Here is a 15,037-nt window from a genome sequence, read left to right as displayed (position 1 = left end):
CGCAAAGAGTGTCAAAAGGAAGTTATCTAGAGGTTTCTATCAGAAATCAACCATTGGTAGAACATGACTCAAAATTTCAATTACAAACAGTACTGCTGGTCAATCTTCACTGAATGCTCAAGTATCAAACATACCTCCATTAGAAAGAAAATATTACAGAAAATACTACCAGAAAAAAGTCCTTTCATCAAAGATTTGTTGTAAAGTGACAAATAAAACCTATCCTTAAAATGATGAGGATTATTAAAACACTTAAAAAACCAATGAAATTTCTCAAGATGGACATCAAGTCATAAAGATATAGATATATCTATACCTATATAAAAATTTTTGGAAGGAAAATAAAAAATTAGGATTATTAGGTTTCTCTGTAGCAAAAACTGAGAAAAGTAGTATGTACATAAAAGGGTTCAGAAAATATTGTGCCCACCCAGAAACGCTATCTTTGGGTGGTACCTGGGTAGCTCAGTCAATTAAGGGTCTGATTCTTGATTTCGGCTCAGGTCATGATCTGCATCTTGAGATTCTCTCTCTCCACTCATCCCTCTCTCTCTGCCCTTCTCTCTGCTTCTCCCCTGCTCATGTGCACACACACTCTCTCAAAATAAATAAACTTAAAAAATAAAATAAAATCTATGACTAAGTTTCACCTTCTAAAATATGAATTATTGGGGCGCCTGGGTGGCGCAGTCGGTTAAGCGTCCGACTTCAGCCAGGTCACGATCTCGCGGTCCGTGAGTTCGAGCCCCGCGTCAGGCTCTGGGCTGATGGCTCGGAGCCTGGAGCCTGTTTCCGATTCTGTGTCTCCCTCTCTCTCTGCCCCTCCCCCGTTCATGCTCTGTCTCTCTCTGTCCCAAAAATAAATTAAAAAATTTAAAAAAAAAAAATAAAATAAAAATAAAATATGAATTATTTCTGTAGTTAAAAAAACTTTACATATGTGTAAGTAACTTACAAATCAGGAATATAGAATATACGACAAAGACTTCAAACAAAAATCAAATAGTATAACCTTTAAATTCGTCAAGCACACATACAGAAATAACAAACAGAAGAAGGGTAAATTTGTGAACAGAAAAATTTTATCACTTCCTTAAAGTCCTAGAAAATTCCTTAAACTTGTTTTTCTTATTTTTGTTAATTAAAAAAAAAAAAAATCCATACATCACCAAAATGCAGAGATGGGCATAAGGTCAAATTACTTAATTTGGCCATAAACTTATATATTTTGTTTTTTATTATTTGGGAGGAAAAAACCTATCAATATTTAATTATTAAAAAGTCTATTAATGTATCACTGTTGTGCCTTTTGGCTAAGATCACATGTAAAAAGTCTATTAATGAAATTTAGAAAACACAGAAAAGTTTTTTTAAAAAGTTCCTGGAATCCTACAACATGGCTGAAATCATTGTTATCCTTTTACTTTATTTCCTTTCTTGAGTTTTTAATATTAAAATATACTAATAATATACTGATTTTTAAAATTCAAAACATATTACTAACTTTTGTCACAATTAACAAAATAAAATAGCATAAAATATGTCCTCCAAATTCTGATTTTAACATTTATTTTATTTTATTTTTTTTCAACGTTTATTTATTTTTGGGACAGAGAGAGACAGAGCATGAACGGGGGAGGGACAGAGAGAGAGGGAGACACAGAATCGGAAACAGGCTCCAGGCTCTGAGCCATCAGCCCAGAGCCTGACGCGGGGCTCGAACTCACGGACCGTGAGATCGTGACCTGGCTGAAGTCGGACGCTTAACCGACTGCGCCACCCAGGCGCCCCTGATTTTAACATTTAAATCAATAGAGTACTGCCAATTCCTGACAATTGTACTTCCTAATAATCTACATAAAACTCTATATAAAAATGCATAAATATTTTCTATGGCAATTATATCTTCTTGGTGAAATACTACTGGGGAAAAATAACAAATATTTTGGTCTCTTTTTTTCCTTAAAAAGTTAAAGAGAAAAGAAAAATGCCAGTGGAGTACGACTATGCTCACCTCATCCCATGAATATAACTAGATTACCATCAAATCATCCTAAATATCCCAGAAATTGACCTGAAGACTGGCAGAACAAATGCCACAACTAAAGGTAGAGAAGAGGCCACAACAAGGAAGCTACGTAGTGCAGTGACAGGGTTTGGGAGAGAAATGGATTGGATGGTGGCTGCTATGTTGGGGAGGGAGCCACAGTTGCTAAGAAGGGCTAGAGACAAACTCACACACAGAGGAGTGCATGGGGAAAATGAATCCCCACAGTAGTTGACTTGGAAAGCAAAAAGCAATTTCATGGCTTTTGCCAACCAGCAGGGCTTAAAGCCTGGAATTTTAAAGGTCAGCGTGCTTAGCTCTTGGAGAGCTCAGAAGGTACTGGAGCACCTCTTGTGAAGAAGTCAGGCAAACAACCCGCAAACATATAGCATGGAAACAGTAATCTGAAGAGCACCTGGAGCACACGCTGGGGAAGGTATTTGCTCATCTTGTATTGTGTACCAGAGAGATAGTGTTCACAGAGAAACCCCTCTGGGAAGAAAGGAATAAGCCAGCATCATTTCCCTTCCCCATCCCTCAGAATAAGCATGGGGTAACTGGTGGAAATCAGTTTAGTGCAGACATTCACTACCTAACTCACTTACACCAAGCCACACTCCATGCACTCCAGTGGAACTTGCCTCAGCCCCAGCACAGCAGACCCTCTCCCCTAAAAGACCAACCCAAACCCCTGCTCACACTGTGTCTCCCTGCGTGGGAGTTTTGCAGAGCCTCGGTGCCAGCTGCAATGGCGACAGGCTTCATTTCACAAGCAGACCAGAACACACTTAGTTAAAATGTGCCATATTCAGGCCAGGGACCAAACACCACCAGTGAGAGGCAAACAGAGCCCCTGCAGACAACTGGCCTGATGGATAAAGTGGCTAGGAAACAACAGCAAAGCACATGCAGCACATATTGGAGACACTCCCAGAAGCACCAGAACCTGGGGAACAGGGGACACAAAACAGGGCACTCCATGACCTCTGCTTCATAAGACCATTACCCTCATTAACAGGAGATGTAGCTGACTTTCCTAACACAGAGAAACAGGCACAGAGACTTAGACACAATGAGAGAACAGGACGGGACACGACCAGAGATCTAAGAGAAACAGATACAAGTAACAAGCCAGATTGAGAATTTAAAGTAATGATTACAAGGATATTCACTGGACTTGAGAAAAGAGGAGGACATTCGTGAGACCCTTAACAAAGAGATATGGAATGACATAGCAGAGATAAAGGGCTCAATAAACAAAATGAGAAATACAGTTGATGGAATAAGCAGCAGGATGGAAGAAGCAGGAGAAAAAAATTAGTGACCTAGAAGACAGATTAATGGAAAGTAATCAAGCATAACAAAAGAGAGAAAAAAGAATTATGCAAAATGAACAGACTTAGGAAACTCAGTGACTCGATCAAACATAATATTATAGAAGAGAGAGAGAATGGGACAGAAAATTTATTTGAAGAAATAAAAGCTAAAAATTTCTCTAATCTAGGAAAGGAAACAGATATCCAGATCCAGCAGGCAAAGAGAACTCTCAAAATCAACAAAAGAGATCCACATCAAGACATATTTTAATTAAACTGACAAAATATAGTGATAAAGAAAAAAATTTTAAAGCAGCAAGACACAAGGAAACAGTAACTTACAAGGGAACACCTATAAGGCTACCAGGAGATTTTTCAGCAGAGGCTTTCCAAGCAAGATGTCAGTGGTATGATACATTGAAAGTGCTGAATTGGAAAAAATCTGCTGAGAATACTCTTAACTAAAGGAGCTCATGACCACTAAACCAGCCCGGCAAGAAATATTAAAGGAGACACACTGAATGGAGAGGAAAAACCAAAAGTGACAGTATGAAGGTAGAAAACACAAAAAAAGCAAATATGAATGTTTTTGTAAAAAATTAGTCAAGGAACTCACAAAATAAAAGATTGTAAAATATAAAAACATATATGTAGAGCATGGGGAGGAGAGGAGTAAGAAGGGGATCAAATCTAAATGACCAAATTAATATAGATTGCTATCTGCAAAAGAGGTTATATACAAAACTAATGGTAACCATATCATAAACCAATAATAAATATGCAAAGAAAAAATAAAGAAATGCAAACATATCACTAAAGAAAATCAGGAAACCATGAAAGAGAAACAAAAAAAGATAGGAGAAAATCATCACAAATGACCACAAAAAAATAAAATGACAATGAATACACATCTGTAAATAATTACTTTGAATGTAAATGCACTAAACACTTCTATCAAAAGTCACAGGGTAGGGGCGCCTGGGTGGCTCAGTCGGTTAAGCGGCCGACTTCGGCTCAGGTCATGATCTCGCGGTCCGTGAGTTCGAGCCCCGCGTCGGGCTCTGTGCTGACCGCTCAGAGCCTGGAGCCTGTTTCAGATTCTGTGTCTCCCTCTCTTTCTGACCCTCCCCCGTTCATGCTCTGTCTCTCTCTGTCTCAAAAATAAATAAACGTTAAAAAAAAAAAAAAAAATTAAAAAAAAAAAAAAGTCACAGGGTGACAGAATGCACAAAAAGAACAAGATACATCTATATGCTGCCATCAAGAGACTCATATTACACCTAAGGACACCAGCAGATTCAAAGTGAAGAGATGGAAAAACACCTATCATGCAAATGGATATCAAAAAAAGCCAGAGGAGCAATACTTATATGACACAAATCAGAGTTTAACAAGAGACAAAGAAGGACAATATACAATCAAAAAGGGGACAATCCAACAAGAAGATATAACAATTATAAATATTTATGCTGCCAACACAGTAGCACCCAAATACATAAAACAGTTAATTACAAAAATAAAGGAACTAATTGATAGTAATACAATAATACTAGGGGACTTTAACACCCCACTTACACATCAATGGACAGATCAAGTAAACAGAAAACCAATGAGAAATAATGGCTTTGAATGACAAACTGGAACAGAGGGATTTAATAGATATATTCAGAAAATTCCATCCTAAAACAGCAGAATACACATTCTTTTCAAGTACACATGAAATACTGTCCAAAATAGATCTCAATGAATTCAAGAAGACTGAAGTCATACCATGAATCTTTTCTGACCACAAGGTTATGAAACTAGATGTCAACCACAAGAAAAAATCTGGAAAGAGCATAAAAATATGGAGGTTAAATAACATGCTACTGAACAATGAATGGGTCAACCAGAAAATAAAAGAAGAAATTAAAAAGTACATGGAAGCAAATGAAAATGAAAATACAACAGCCCAAAACCTTTGGGATGCAGCAAAAGCAGTTCTAAAAAGGGAAGTTTATTGCCAAATAGATCATTCTCAAGAAGCAACAAAAATCTCAAATAGGCAACCTAACCTTACACCTAAAGGAGCTAGGAAAAAGAAGAAAAAACAAAACCCCAACCAGTAGAAGGAAGGACATAATAATGATTAGAGCAGAAATAAGTGATACAGAAAAACAAAGGAATGAACAAACAACAAAACCACAAAAGAACAGATCAATAAAACCAGGAATTACTTCTTTAGAAAAAAATCAATAGAATTGACAAATTTCTAGCCAGACTTATCAAGAAAAAAACAAGACTCAAATAAATAAAATCACAAATGAAAGAGTAGAAATAACCAACACCACAGAAATACAAATATAAGAGAATATTATGAAACACTACATGCCAACAAATTGTGGACAACCTAAAAGAAATGGATAAATTCCTAGAAACATATAAACTAATAAAACTCAAGCAGGAAGAAATAGAAAATTTGGAAGCAGCAAAGAAATTGAATCAGTAATCAAAAAACTTCCAACAAACAAAAGTCCAGGACAAGATGGCTTCACAGGTGAATTCTAACCAACATTAAAATAGAGTTAATACCTATTCTTCCCAAACTATTCCCAAAAATAGAAAAGAAAGAAAAGTTCCAAATTCATTCTACGAGGCCAGCATTACCTTGATAACAAAACCAGATAAAGATACCAGTGAAAAAGAGAACTACAAACCAATATCCCTGATGAACACAGATGTAAAAATCCTCAACCATATACTAGCAAACTGAATTCAACAATACATTAGAAAAACCATTCAGCACAATAAAGTAGGGACTTATTCCTGGGTTGCAAGGGTGGTTCAATATTTGCAAATCAATCAATGTGAAATATCACATCAATAAGAAAAAGGATAAAAACTATATGATCATTTCAATAGATGCAGAAAAAGCATTAGACACAGTACAACATCCATTCATTATAAAAAAGCCCTCATCAAAGTAGGTTTGGAGGGAACATACCTCAACATAATGAACATATATGAAACACCCACAGCAAACATTTTTAATGGGGAAAGGTCAGGAACAAAACAAGGATGTCAACTCTCACCATGTTTATTCAATATAGTACTGGAAGTATTAGCCATGCATCAGACAACAAAAAGAAATAAAGAGCATCCAAATATGTAAGGAAGATGTAAAACTTCCATTATTTGCAGAGGACATGATAATATATACAGAAAACCCAAAAGACTCCAGCAAAATCTGCTGTAACTGATAAACGAATTCAATAAAGTTTCAGGATAAAAAAGTCAATGTACAGAAATCTCTTGTATTTCTATACACCAATAATGAATAGCAGAAAAAAAAAGTCAAAGAATCAATCCCATTTACAACTGCACTAAAAACCATAAGATCCCTAGGAATAAACTTAACCAAAGAGGTGAAGGACCTATACTCTGAAAACTATAAAACAATGAGGAAAGAAATGGAAGATGACACAAAGAAATGGAAATACATTTCATGTTCATAGATTAGAAGAACAAATACTGTTAAAATGTCTATACTACCCAAAGCAATCTACACATTTAATACAATCCCTATCAAAAATACCAACAGTATTTTTCCCAGAACTAGAACAATCTTAAAATTTGTAGGGGACTACAAGAGACCTCGAATAGCCAAAGCAATCTTGAAAAAGCAAAGCAAAGCTGGAGAGATCACAACTCTGGACTTCCAAGTTATATTACAAAGCTGTGGTAATCAAAACAGTATGATACCAGCACAAATGGATGCACAGATATATGCAACAGAATAGAAAACCGTCAGTTTTGAATCCCAGCTGCACACCAAAGGAAAAACACGAGAGTTTTGACACAGGGCTAACTGACTTCCCTCTCTACTTTGTGAGGGCTGCCTAAATAGCAGGGGTTGAGATCCCCAGTCCGGGAATGAGAGATTGGGTGGCTTCATTTTCCCCCAAAACACCAACACGGTGGGAATTCAGAGAGCAACACAGCAGTCCCCGGGGGAGCAGGGACCCACCTACACGAACACCTTCCCACCCTGTGCCTGGCAACTGCTTATCTTCTGGGGCAGGGCTGACTCTGAGCCAAGGTAGCCACAGCTGGCCTCTCCTCCAGACCATCACAGCCACCATCTCCCAGGCACCAACAGACAACTCTTTTTTTTCTTTTGGAATCAGGATCATAGTTTCTGATTTCTTTTTTTTTTTTGTCATTTCCTTTTATCTTTTTTTTTTAATTAGGCTTTTTTATTCTTTTCTTTCTTTTCTCTTCTACTTTCTTTTCTTCTTTCTTTTTTGTTGGAATCAGCTTTATAGTTTTTTGATTGTTTGTGGGTTTTTTTTGTTACCTTTCCTTTTCTCTTTTTATGGAATCAGGTTTTGCCCAACCTCTTTTTTCCCAGGTTACTTCAACAAACAAATCAAAGCACCCCTAGTTAAAGGTCTAAACGCCCCAACACTTTGCAAGCAAAGAGCTCTGCAAAGAAATGACCAGTGGGAAAGAGCTGCCAAAACACAACAGCGAAGTACACACAGCATATACCTGAAACACAATCTGGAGTACCAGGCCCAGGACAGTGTATGACCCCTTTTTAATATAGTAGTACTCAGCTGCAGGAATCATAACAAGCTTTTACAACATGCAAAGATAGAAACTTAGCTCAAATGACACAATGGAGGAATTCTCCCCAAAAGAAAGGTCAAGAAGAAATCACAGCCTGGGGATTTGCTTAAAACAGATATAAACAACGTACCTGAACAAGAATTTAGAACAAGTCATAAAACAACTAGCTGGGCTTTAAAAAAGCATAGAAGTCCCAGAGAAACCCCTGCTGCAGAGATCAAAGACCTAAGAACTAGTCATGATGAATTAAGAAATACTATAACTGAGATGCAAAATAAACGACAGTGACAGCAAGGACTGAAGAAGCGGAGGAGAGAATAGGCAAAGTAGAAGATAAAATTAGGAAAACAATGAAGCTGAAAAAAAGAGGGAAATTACTAGACACAAGGGGAGACTTAGAAAACTAAGTGTTTCCACGAAGCAAAACAAAATCTATACCATATGAGTGCCAGAAGAAGAGTGAGAGAAAGGGACAGAAGCTTTATATGAACAAATTATAGCTGAGAACTTCCCTAATCTGGGGGAAGAAAGGTATCCAAGTCTAAGAGGCATACAGAACTCCCTTCAAAATCAACAAAAACAGGTCAACACCATGACATACCATAGTGAAATTTGCAAAATACAAGGATAAAGCCAAGATACGGTAGCAGCCCAAGTATCCATCGATTGATGAATAAATAAAGGAACATGTAGTATCAATCTATAATGGAATATTATCAGCCATAAAAGAGAAAGAAATATTGTCATTTGCAAGGATATGGATGGAGCTAGAAAGTATAATGCTAAGCAAAATAAGTCAGTCAGAGAAAGACAAATACCATATGGTTTCACTCATGTGAAATTTAAGAAAGAAAACAAAGGAGCACAGGGGGGGAAAAAGAGCTAAATTAAGAAACAGACTCAATTATAGAGAACAAACTGATCAGAGAGGGGGTGGATGGTGGTTGCATGAAATAAGTGATGGGGATTAAGGAGTGTACTTGTCCTAAGTACCAAGTAATATATGCAGCTGTTAAATCACTATATTGTACTCCTGAAACTAATATGACACTGTATGTTACCTATTAAAATAATAAAAAATAAACATAAATTAAAATAAATACAAAATAAAATGAATTAAAAAATAATAAATACAAAAAGAAATGAGATAAATTGACTATATAACTTTAAGGCAAGATTTATGTCTGTTAAAGAAATTGTTATACATACCTGCTTTGTGATAAGGATAATAATCTATAGTTAGCTGTGTAAAAGACAGTTGCATAGCCCCTCCAGTAATACGTCTGTTTGACTCTGGGAAAATAAAAAATTTGGCATTGAGAGAAAGAGAAAGAAACATCAGCAAATATCAGAAACACTTCGTGCATTGTACTTGCAGTCTAAGCAATGATTGTCTCTCTATTGTCATGAACAATATACATTAAGGAATTCAGGAAATGCAATGCAATCTAATTAGTATTACTGAGCCCCTATCATTTGCATTGTACAAAGCTAGAAGATGAGGGTACAAAAAAAGTAGAACTTTCATACTTATAGCTCTAACCATATGCCAAATATTGTTTTGTTTTAAATACTTTAGTTATACTTATTGATTTGCTCTTCCTCACAACCCTGAGATAAATACTATTATTATTATTATTATTTTCTAGACAAGTAAATTGAGACACAAACAGGTTAATTAAATAGACCAAGGTCTTGCCAGGCAATAAACACAGAGCTTATTTTGAACCTAAGAAATGTTAACCACTATACTATATCATCTTGTCTTTTATTGAAGAAGAACTTGAGTCTACTAGATTAGGTAGTTGTTCAAAGTCACATAGCTATATTAAGATTAGAAGCAGGTCACAACTCAGTGTAACTCCAACATAAAAATCAAATTTTAACACAGCATGGATAAATCAACTGCAAGTACAGAAAATACAAATTAAGATACAACCAGGTATGAATGAACATGATTCATTTCAGACCTTTCTGGATTTTAGAACAAATCTGTACCATGAAGGAAATACTTTGGTGGAGTAGTTTTCCCCTTAAAAAACATAATTCAGCTTATTCTATGAGGGAGTATAAAGAGTGAGAAATGTAAAAAAAAAAACAAAAACAAAAAACTTGGAAGACACTTGTCTCTATTCTTTTGCTGATTACTTAACCTTGACCCCCTCATTTTGTTATGTTGGTTTATTTTAACTTTTTCATTTTCCTGTCAAATCAGTAAAGAAGATACCAACTTTAAGACAAATGACACAAAGGTAGACAAAAGAAAAGACAACAAATCCCTCTCTAAACTCCAAATCTTCCTCATCTTTTCCATTCCACCCTTTTATCTGGTCACTGGTACCTGGCTGCCTTATCTGATGAAGGCAGAGTAACTTCTGCTAAATATCCAAGGTCAGTCTCAGCTTTAAAAATACAGAGTAACAATTTTCACAGATGTAGACTGTGATTCAGGTCTGAGGTACAGAGGTCAGATATAGATATCTCTGTTTTAAAGAGATCCTCAAGCTCACCAAAGTTTGAGAACCACTGTCCTAGAAGTAGGACCACTCGCTAAACCCTTCCAACACTTATGGGCCGGGGACACTCTCCAACAGAGAGAAAGAAATGCAAGTACCTAGATTACAGAACCACAGGTTTTCAAAGTGACCAAGAAGAGCTTCCTATTTCTCTATTACCTGTGTCTACTAAATTAAGAAAAGTAAAAGAAACAAAAGTGAAAAGTAAAGAAAACAAACTTAACTAACTGGAATTTGGCTTCCTAACCAAATTTTGGAGCATTACTGGAGAAGAGACGCAAGAAATGTTAAACAGCCACATAGTTGTGTTTACATGCAAATGGGGTCAGAAAAATGCAGATAGACCACCATGTGGAAACATATGTGCAAATAATTATGAATTGAGTATGGACTAAAATTTAATGTATACATAATTTCAAAATTATTAAAAAGTTAATTCAAAGGCAAGTCTAAGATTTCATCATCCTCTAAGGATGTCATCTATTCAGTCCTTGATTTTTTTAAACTTAATTTTACTGTTAGCATCTATAGCTAATAATTAATTGTGCTGAAATACTAACTACTAAAGCCAAAAAATTTCATACCAATATATATTGCTTAAAAGTACAACTTTCATCTATGCATCTCATATGAATGATAAAATTATGACCAGTGATTGTACAAGACATATTATATATTACAAATGATAAACAATCCAGTTTCGTAGGAAATCCTAAAAAAAAAAAATCAAAGTAGTTTGAAATAAGCAGCTTTTATTACCTTTTTCTTTAGCATGAATGTCATCACATATGTGTAGATCTAGATGAGAAATCACTAAATGATGAGACGTTTCTTTAACATCAAAGTCACTGAATAGTTTCACAATTGCATCATTTAGATCAGGAGCATTTGAAGTCTGTGGTGTCTTCACTTGTTGGGTAGATGGGGCTACTGCCGAGCTCTAAAAGATTCAAAACTGCCTTATCACTACAAGTTAAATATTTGAATTTCCACAAACAAGAAAACTTAATATCTTTAGTAGTAAAGTCATGAAAAATAAGCTAATATATCTCTATTCATGACTCAATTCCCCCCTCCCAAATATTTTCTGAATTATATGGGAATAAAATTAAATCTAAAAATTGGAAAACTATACACATTTGAATATGAAACCAATGTTTAAAATACTTGAATAATTATATCTATATATTTATAGCCCTTATTTTAGAAAATATATTAACTATTAAAGCCAGCTTATTCAAATAGTATTAGCTCCACATATTAAAAAAGAAACAAACGTGAGCATTGTATATATCAGTTGTATACACTATTATATATCCTGTAGAAATAAATCACTTCTTTGCAAAAGTGCTTGTGATATTGTGTAGTACTGTAAGTGCCCTGATACCTCTCCAAAGTGATGTGGCATGTCCTTTGAACTTGGAAGAAGCCAGAAAGTGGAAGAGATTTATAAGAGACTGAGTTCAAGTTCTTTTCTCCCCAAAGTGAAAAAGTATAGAATAATGCTGAAGTGTAAAGACTTATGTGAACCTAATAGCCTAAAATGATTCTATATAAGTATACTGTAAGATCATCTTATCTATAAGCTACAAAACTGTACATGAAAATTTGGTAATAACAAAATGAAGACCAAATTTTTCATCAAGAAATATTAAAAAGTTTCTAATTAAGAACAATTCACTAATAAAAGTGTAGTTAGTTATGTATGAAAAATTAAAGTACATTTTGTATGTATACATATTTATACATTATCTATTAAGAACTACCTGTAAATGAATTTCAAAGTATACTCAGTTAAATGAGAATCTCTCAAAGAAAATGATTGGGACCCACAGTAATTAAAGAAAAGCAAAGATGAAATATAATTGTGAACCCTTAAATTCTAGGGGGCTCAAGAAAAATTCTTTCACTAATTAACTGTCAAACTAATTTCCATAAGAAAAATCACTTATGGGGGCGCCTGGGTGGCGCAGTCGGTTAAGCGTCCGACTTCAGCCAGGTCACGATCTCGCGGTCCGTGAGTTCGAGCCCCGCGTCGGGCTCTGGGCTGCTGGCTCGGAGCCTGGAGCCTGTTTCTGATTCTGTGTCTCCCTCTCTCTCTGCCCCTCCCCCGTTCATGCTCTGTCTCTCTCTGTCCCAAAAATAAATAAAAAACGTTGAAAAAAAAAATTAAAAAAAAAAAAAAAAAAAAAAAAGAAAAATCACTTATGTTCTTCTACTTTCACAGCCTTAACAGACTACTATTTATGTCTACAATTGTACTATTTTGAAGAAAAACATTACCCTGTATTTAACCATGTTTTTTTATGTTCTTCATCAACATAAATACTGATATACACAAAACATAAACATTAATCTCCATAGAAACCTTTCTCTTAATGTTGTGGTAGATTCAGTTTTTACATGCTGTTTGGGGCCAGGGGGTGAGTGGGCATTATAAACTCTTTTGCCTAATGAATAATCTTAACATTTCCTGGTTTCCTGTGTATTCTTCCCTTTTAGAGAAGAAAAGGATGAAGCTAATCAAGTATTTATGATAGAAGATGGCTGTCAAGTTGTCAGGCTGAGCAAAGGAACACTGTCAACTACTTTACTCTCTAATCTACTCTCTTAGTCCTCAAATAATCAGGGTATTCTGTATGATACCTAAAGTAGTTAATGTGACAATGACCACCCAAGAAAGAAACTTGACGGTAATGAGAATGGTTAAGTAACTTTACCATGAAATATTAGGGAGCAACCAAAAATAAAAATTAAAGACTAACAACATGGAAGAAAATTGTATATATCCACTTACTACACACTTGCTAAAACTAAGAAAAATGCAGGTGCTGAGGCAAAAAAAACCTTTAAGGAAATACTTAAAAATGCTAACACTGGTTTTATTATGGTGATCGGATTACAGAATTTTGTCCTTTTTCTAGTTTCCTAATCTGTGATAATCTATACAAATATATCCACATGTTGTATAAGTAAGACCCACAGTAACATCAAAACTTTGTCTATTAGCCTTTAATTTCAATTACCATCTCTGTTATTGACACCCTAAACTACATAAATCTTCATTGCAAACTTTGATAGACTAGTGTTCATGATGGTAACACTTAAAATATTACTTCCTGTACTTCATTACGTTCTTTCAATTTCAAAATGGAACTCATTATTACCTTTTTTTAGCCTTATCTCCCTTAATCAAACCTGCTTCCTTCTTCTGCATTCCCTTTACTGGCTAATGGAACTACAAATTATCATTTGAAAATCCTCAATTTTGCTCTTCATCCTCAACTGATGAAACACTCAGATATCTCTCCCCAACTTGGTTTGTAGATTTCTTCTTTCAAACCATTACCAGAGGTTCAAGTTCACCCCTTCTTTAGACTGGTAATCTTTCTCTTCTTCAGTCGATCCACTATAATACCACCAAGCATTATTTGATTGTCCTTTTGTACTTAAAAACTTCCAGTGACTTCCATATGCCTACAGGAAAAAGTCCAAATTCTTCAACATATAATGAATGCCCTTTACATCTAGTCACCACATACTTCTGCCTGAACTCAGGCTACCGGCCCAAAAAATTACTCTGTGTTGCAGTTCAGTGTTATGTTCACTAAACTTAAAATTAGGTTCTCCCAGAGAAATGAAGATATCTCACTGGATAAATATTACTTATTGGTAGAATGATAAAAGGGTCACCATCAATTCCTTATTTATTTCTTTTTATGACTAAGAAAACTATTCATATAAATAGGTAGATTGCAATGAAAATGAGTTTTACTTTAGCAATATGGCATGATTCTTTGAACTCCTTCAAGTTACATGCCAGGATTCATGAAATGATCTTTAAAAAATTATTTTTAATAATCTAATAGCTAACATTTATAGATCCTACTTCAAATGTGTTGAAAGCAAAGAAGTGGGAGTGGAAATCACCTGACTTGTTACTTTGTTATTCATTAGTCATTCACTTCCAACATGAGTAACAATAATTCAAATTACCTCTGTCCTGTCACCCCAAACTTTTTAAGTTTTTCCTTAAACTGGACAAATCCATCATAGTAAGAATGAGTAAGAACTAAGAAGGTGGTCTTTCATTTGTCAAACAAGGTAAGAGTAGTTTGGGAAAGGGAGAAGGAATCCAATGTTTTATTTAACATAAGCAGCAGATAAAGTTTAAGAAAGCAGGTAAGTTTCTCCAGCAGATAAAGTTTAAGAAAGAACACAATATATCAAAGTGGAATATGTAGAAGCCAATTTCCTCAAAACCTGGACAGGTGTGTATCAGAGAGGCATGTGTACATAACTCTCAAAAACACTGCTCTAGTAACACCAAACTCCTTATTTTTATCAGGAAACACCATTCAAGACACTTTGGCAGATTCTATTCCCTCATCTGAAAGATCCTTTCCCTCACCTGTGAACTTCTAATTTTTAAGACTTAATTTCATTATCCTCCTTGTGAAGCCTTTCCAAACTATGCAAACAGTTGACTAAAACTTCTCTATGCCTCTATGGTTCCTTCACTCCAGCATTTAAGCTGCACTGCAATG

The 15,037-nt window shown here is 35.2% G+C and overlaps 1 protein-coding gene across 2 annotated transcripts in view; it reads right to left on the bottom strand.

Annotated features, from left to right (window-relative positions):
* BLTP3B (bridge-like lipid transfer protein family member 3B) overlaps window positions 1–15,037 on the bottom strand; it is a 113,770-nt gene that overhangs the window by 40,970 nt on the left and 57,763 nt on the right. For both annotated transcript variants that reach the window (XM_058741665.1, XM_058741664.1), the window contains 2 exons: window positions 11,250–11,430; window positions 9,184–9,267 (listed from right to left, as the gene is read on the bottom strand). In XM_058741665.1, the coding sequence (XP_058597648.1) occupies window positions 9,184–9,267; window positions 11,250–11,430 (265 nt within the window). The remainder of the gene's footprint in view (window positions 1–9,183; window positions 9,268–11,249; window positions 11,431–15,037) is intronic.

Source organism: Neofelis nebulosa, chromosome 8, assembly GCF_028018385.1.
Source record: "Neofelis nebulosa isolate mNeoNeb1 chromosome 8, mNeoNeb1.pri, whole genome shotgun sequence".
Lineage (NCBI taxonomy): Eukaryota > Metazoa > Chordata > Mammalia > Carnivora > Felidae > Neofelis > Neofelis nebulosa.
This window is presented reverse-complemented; position numbering and strand designations above follow the sequence as displayed.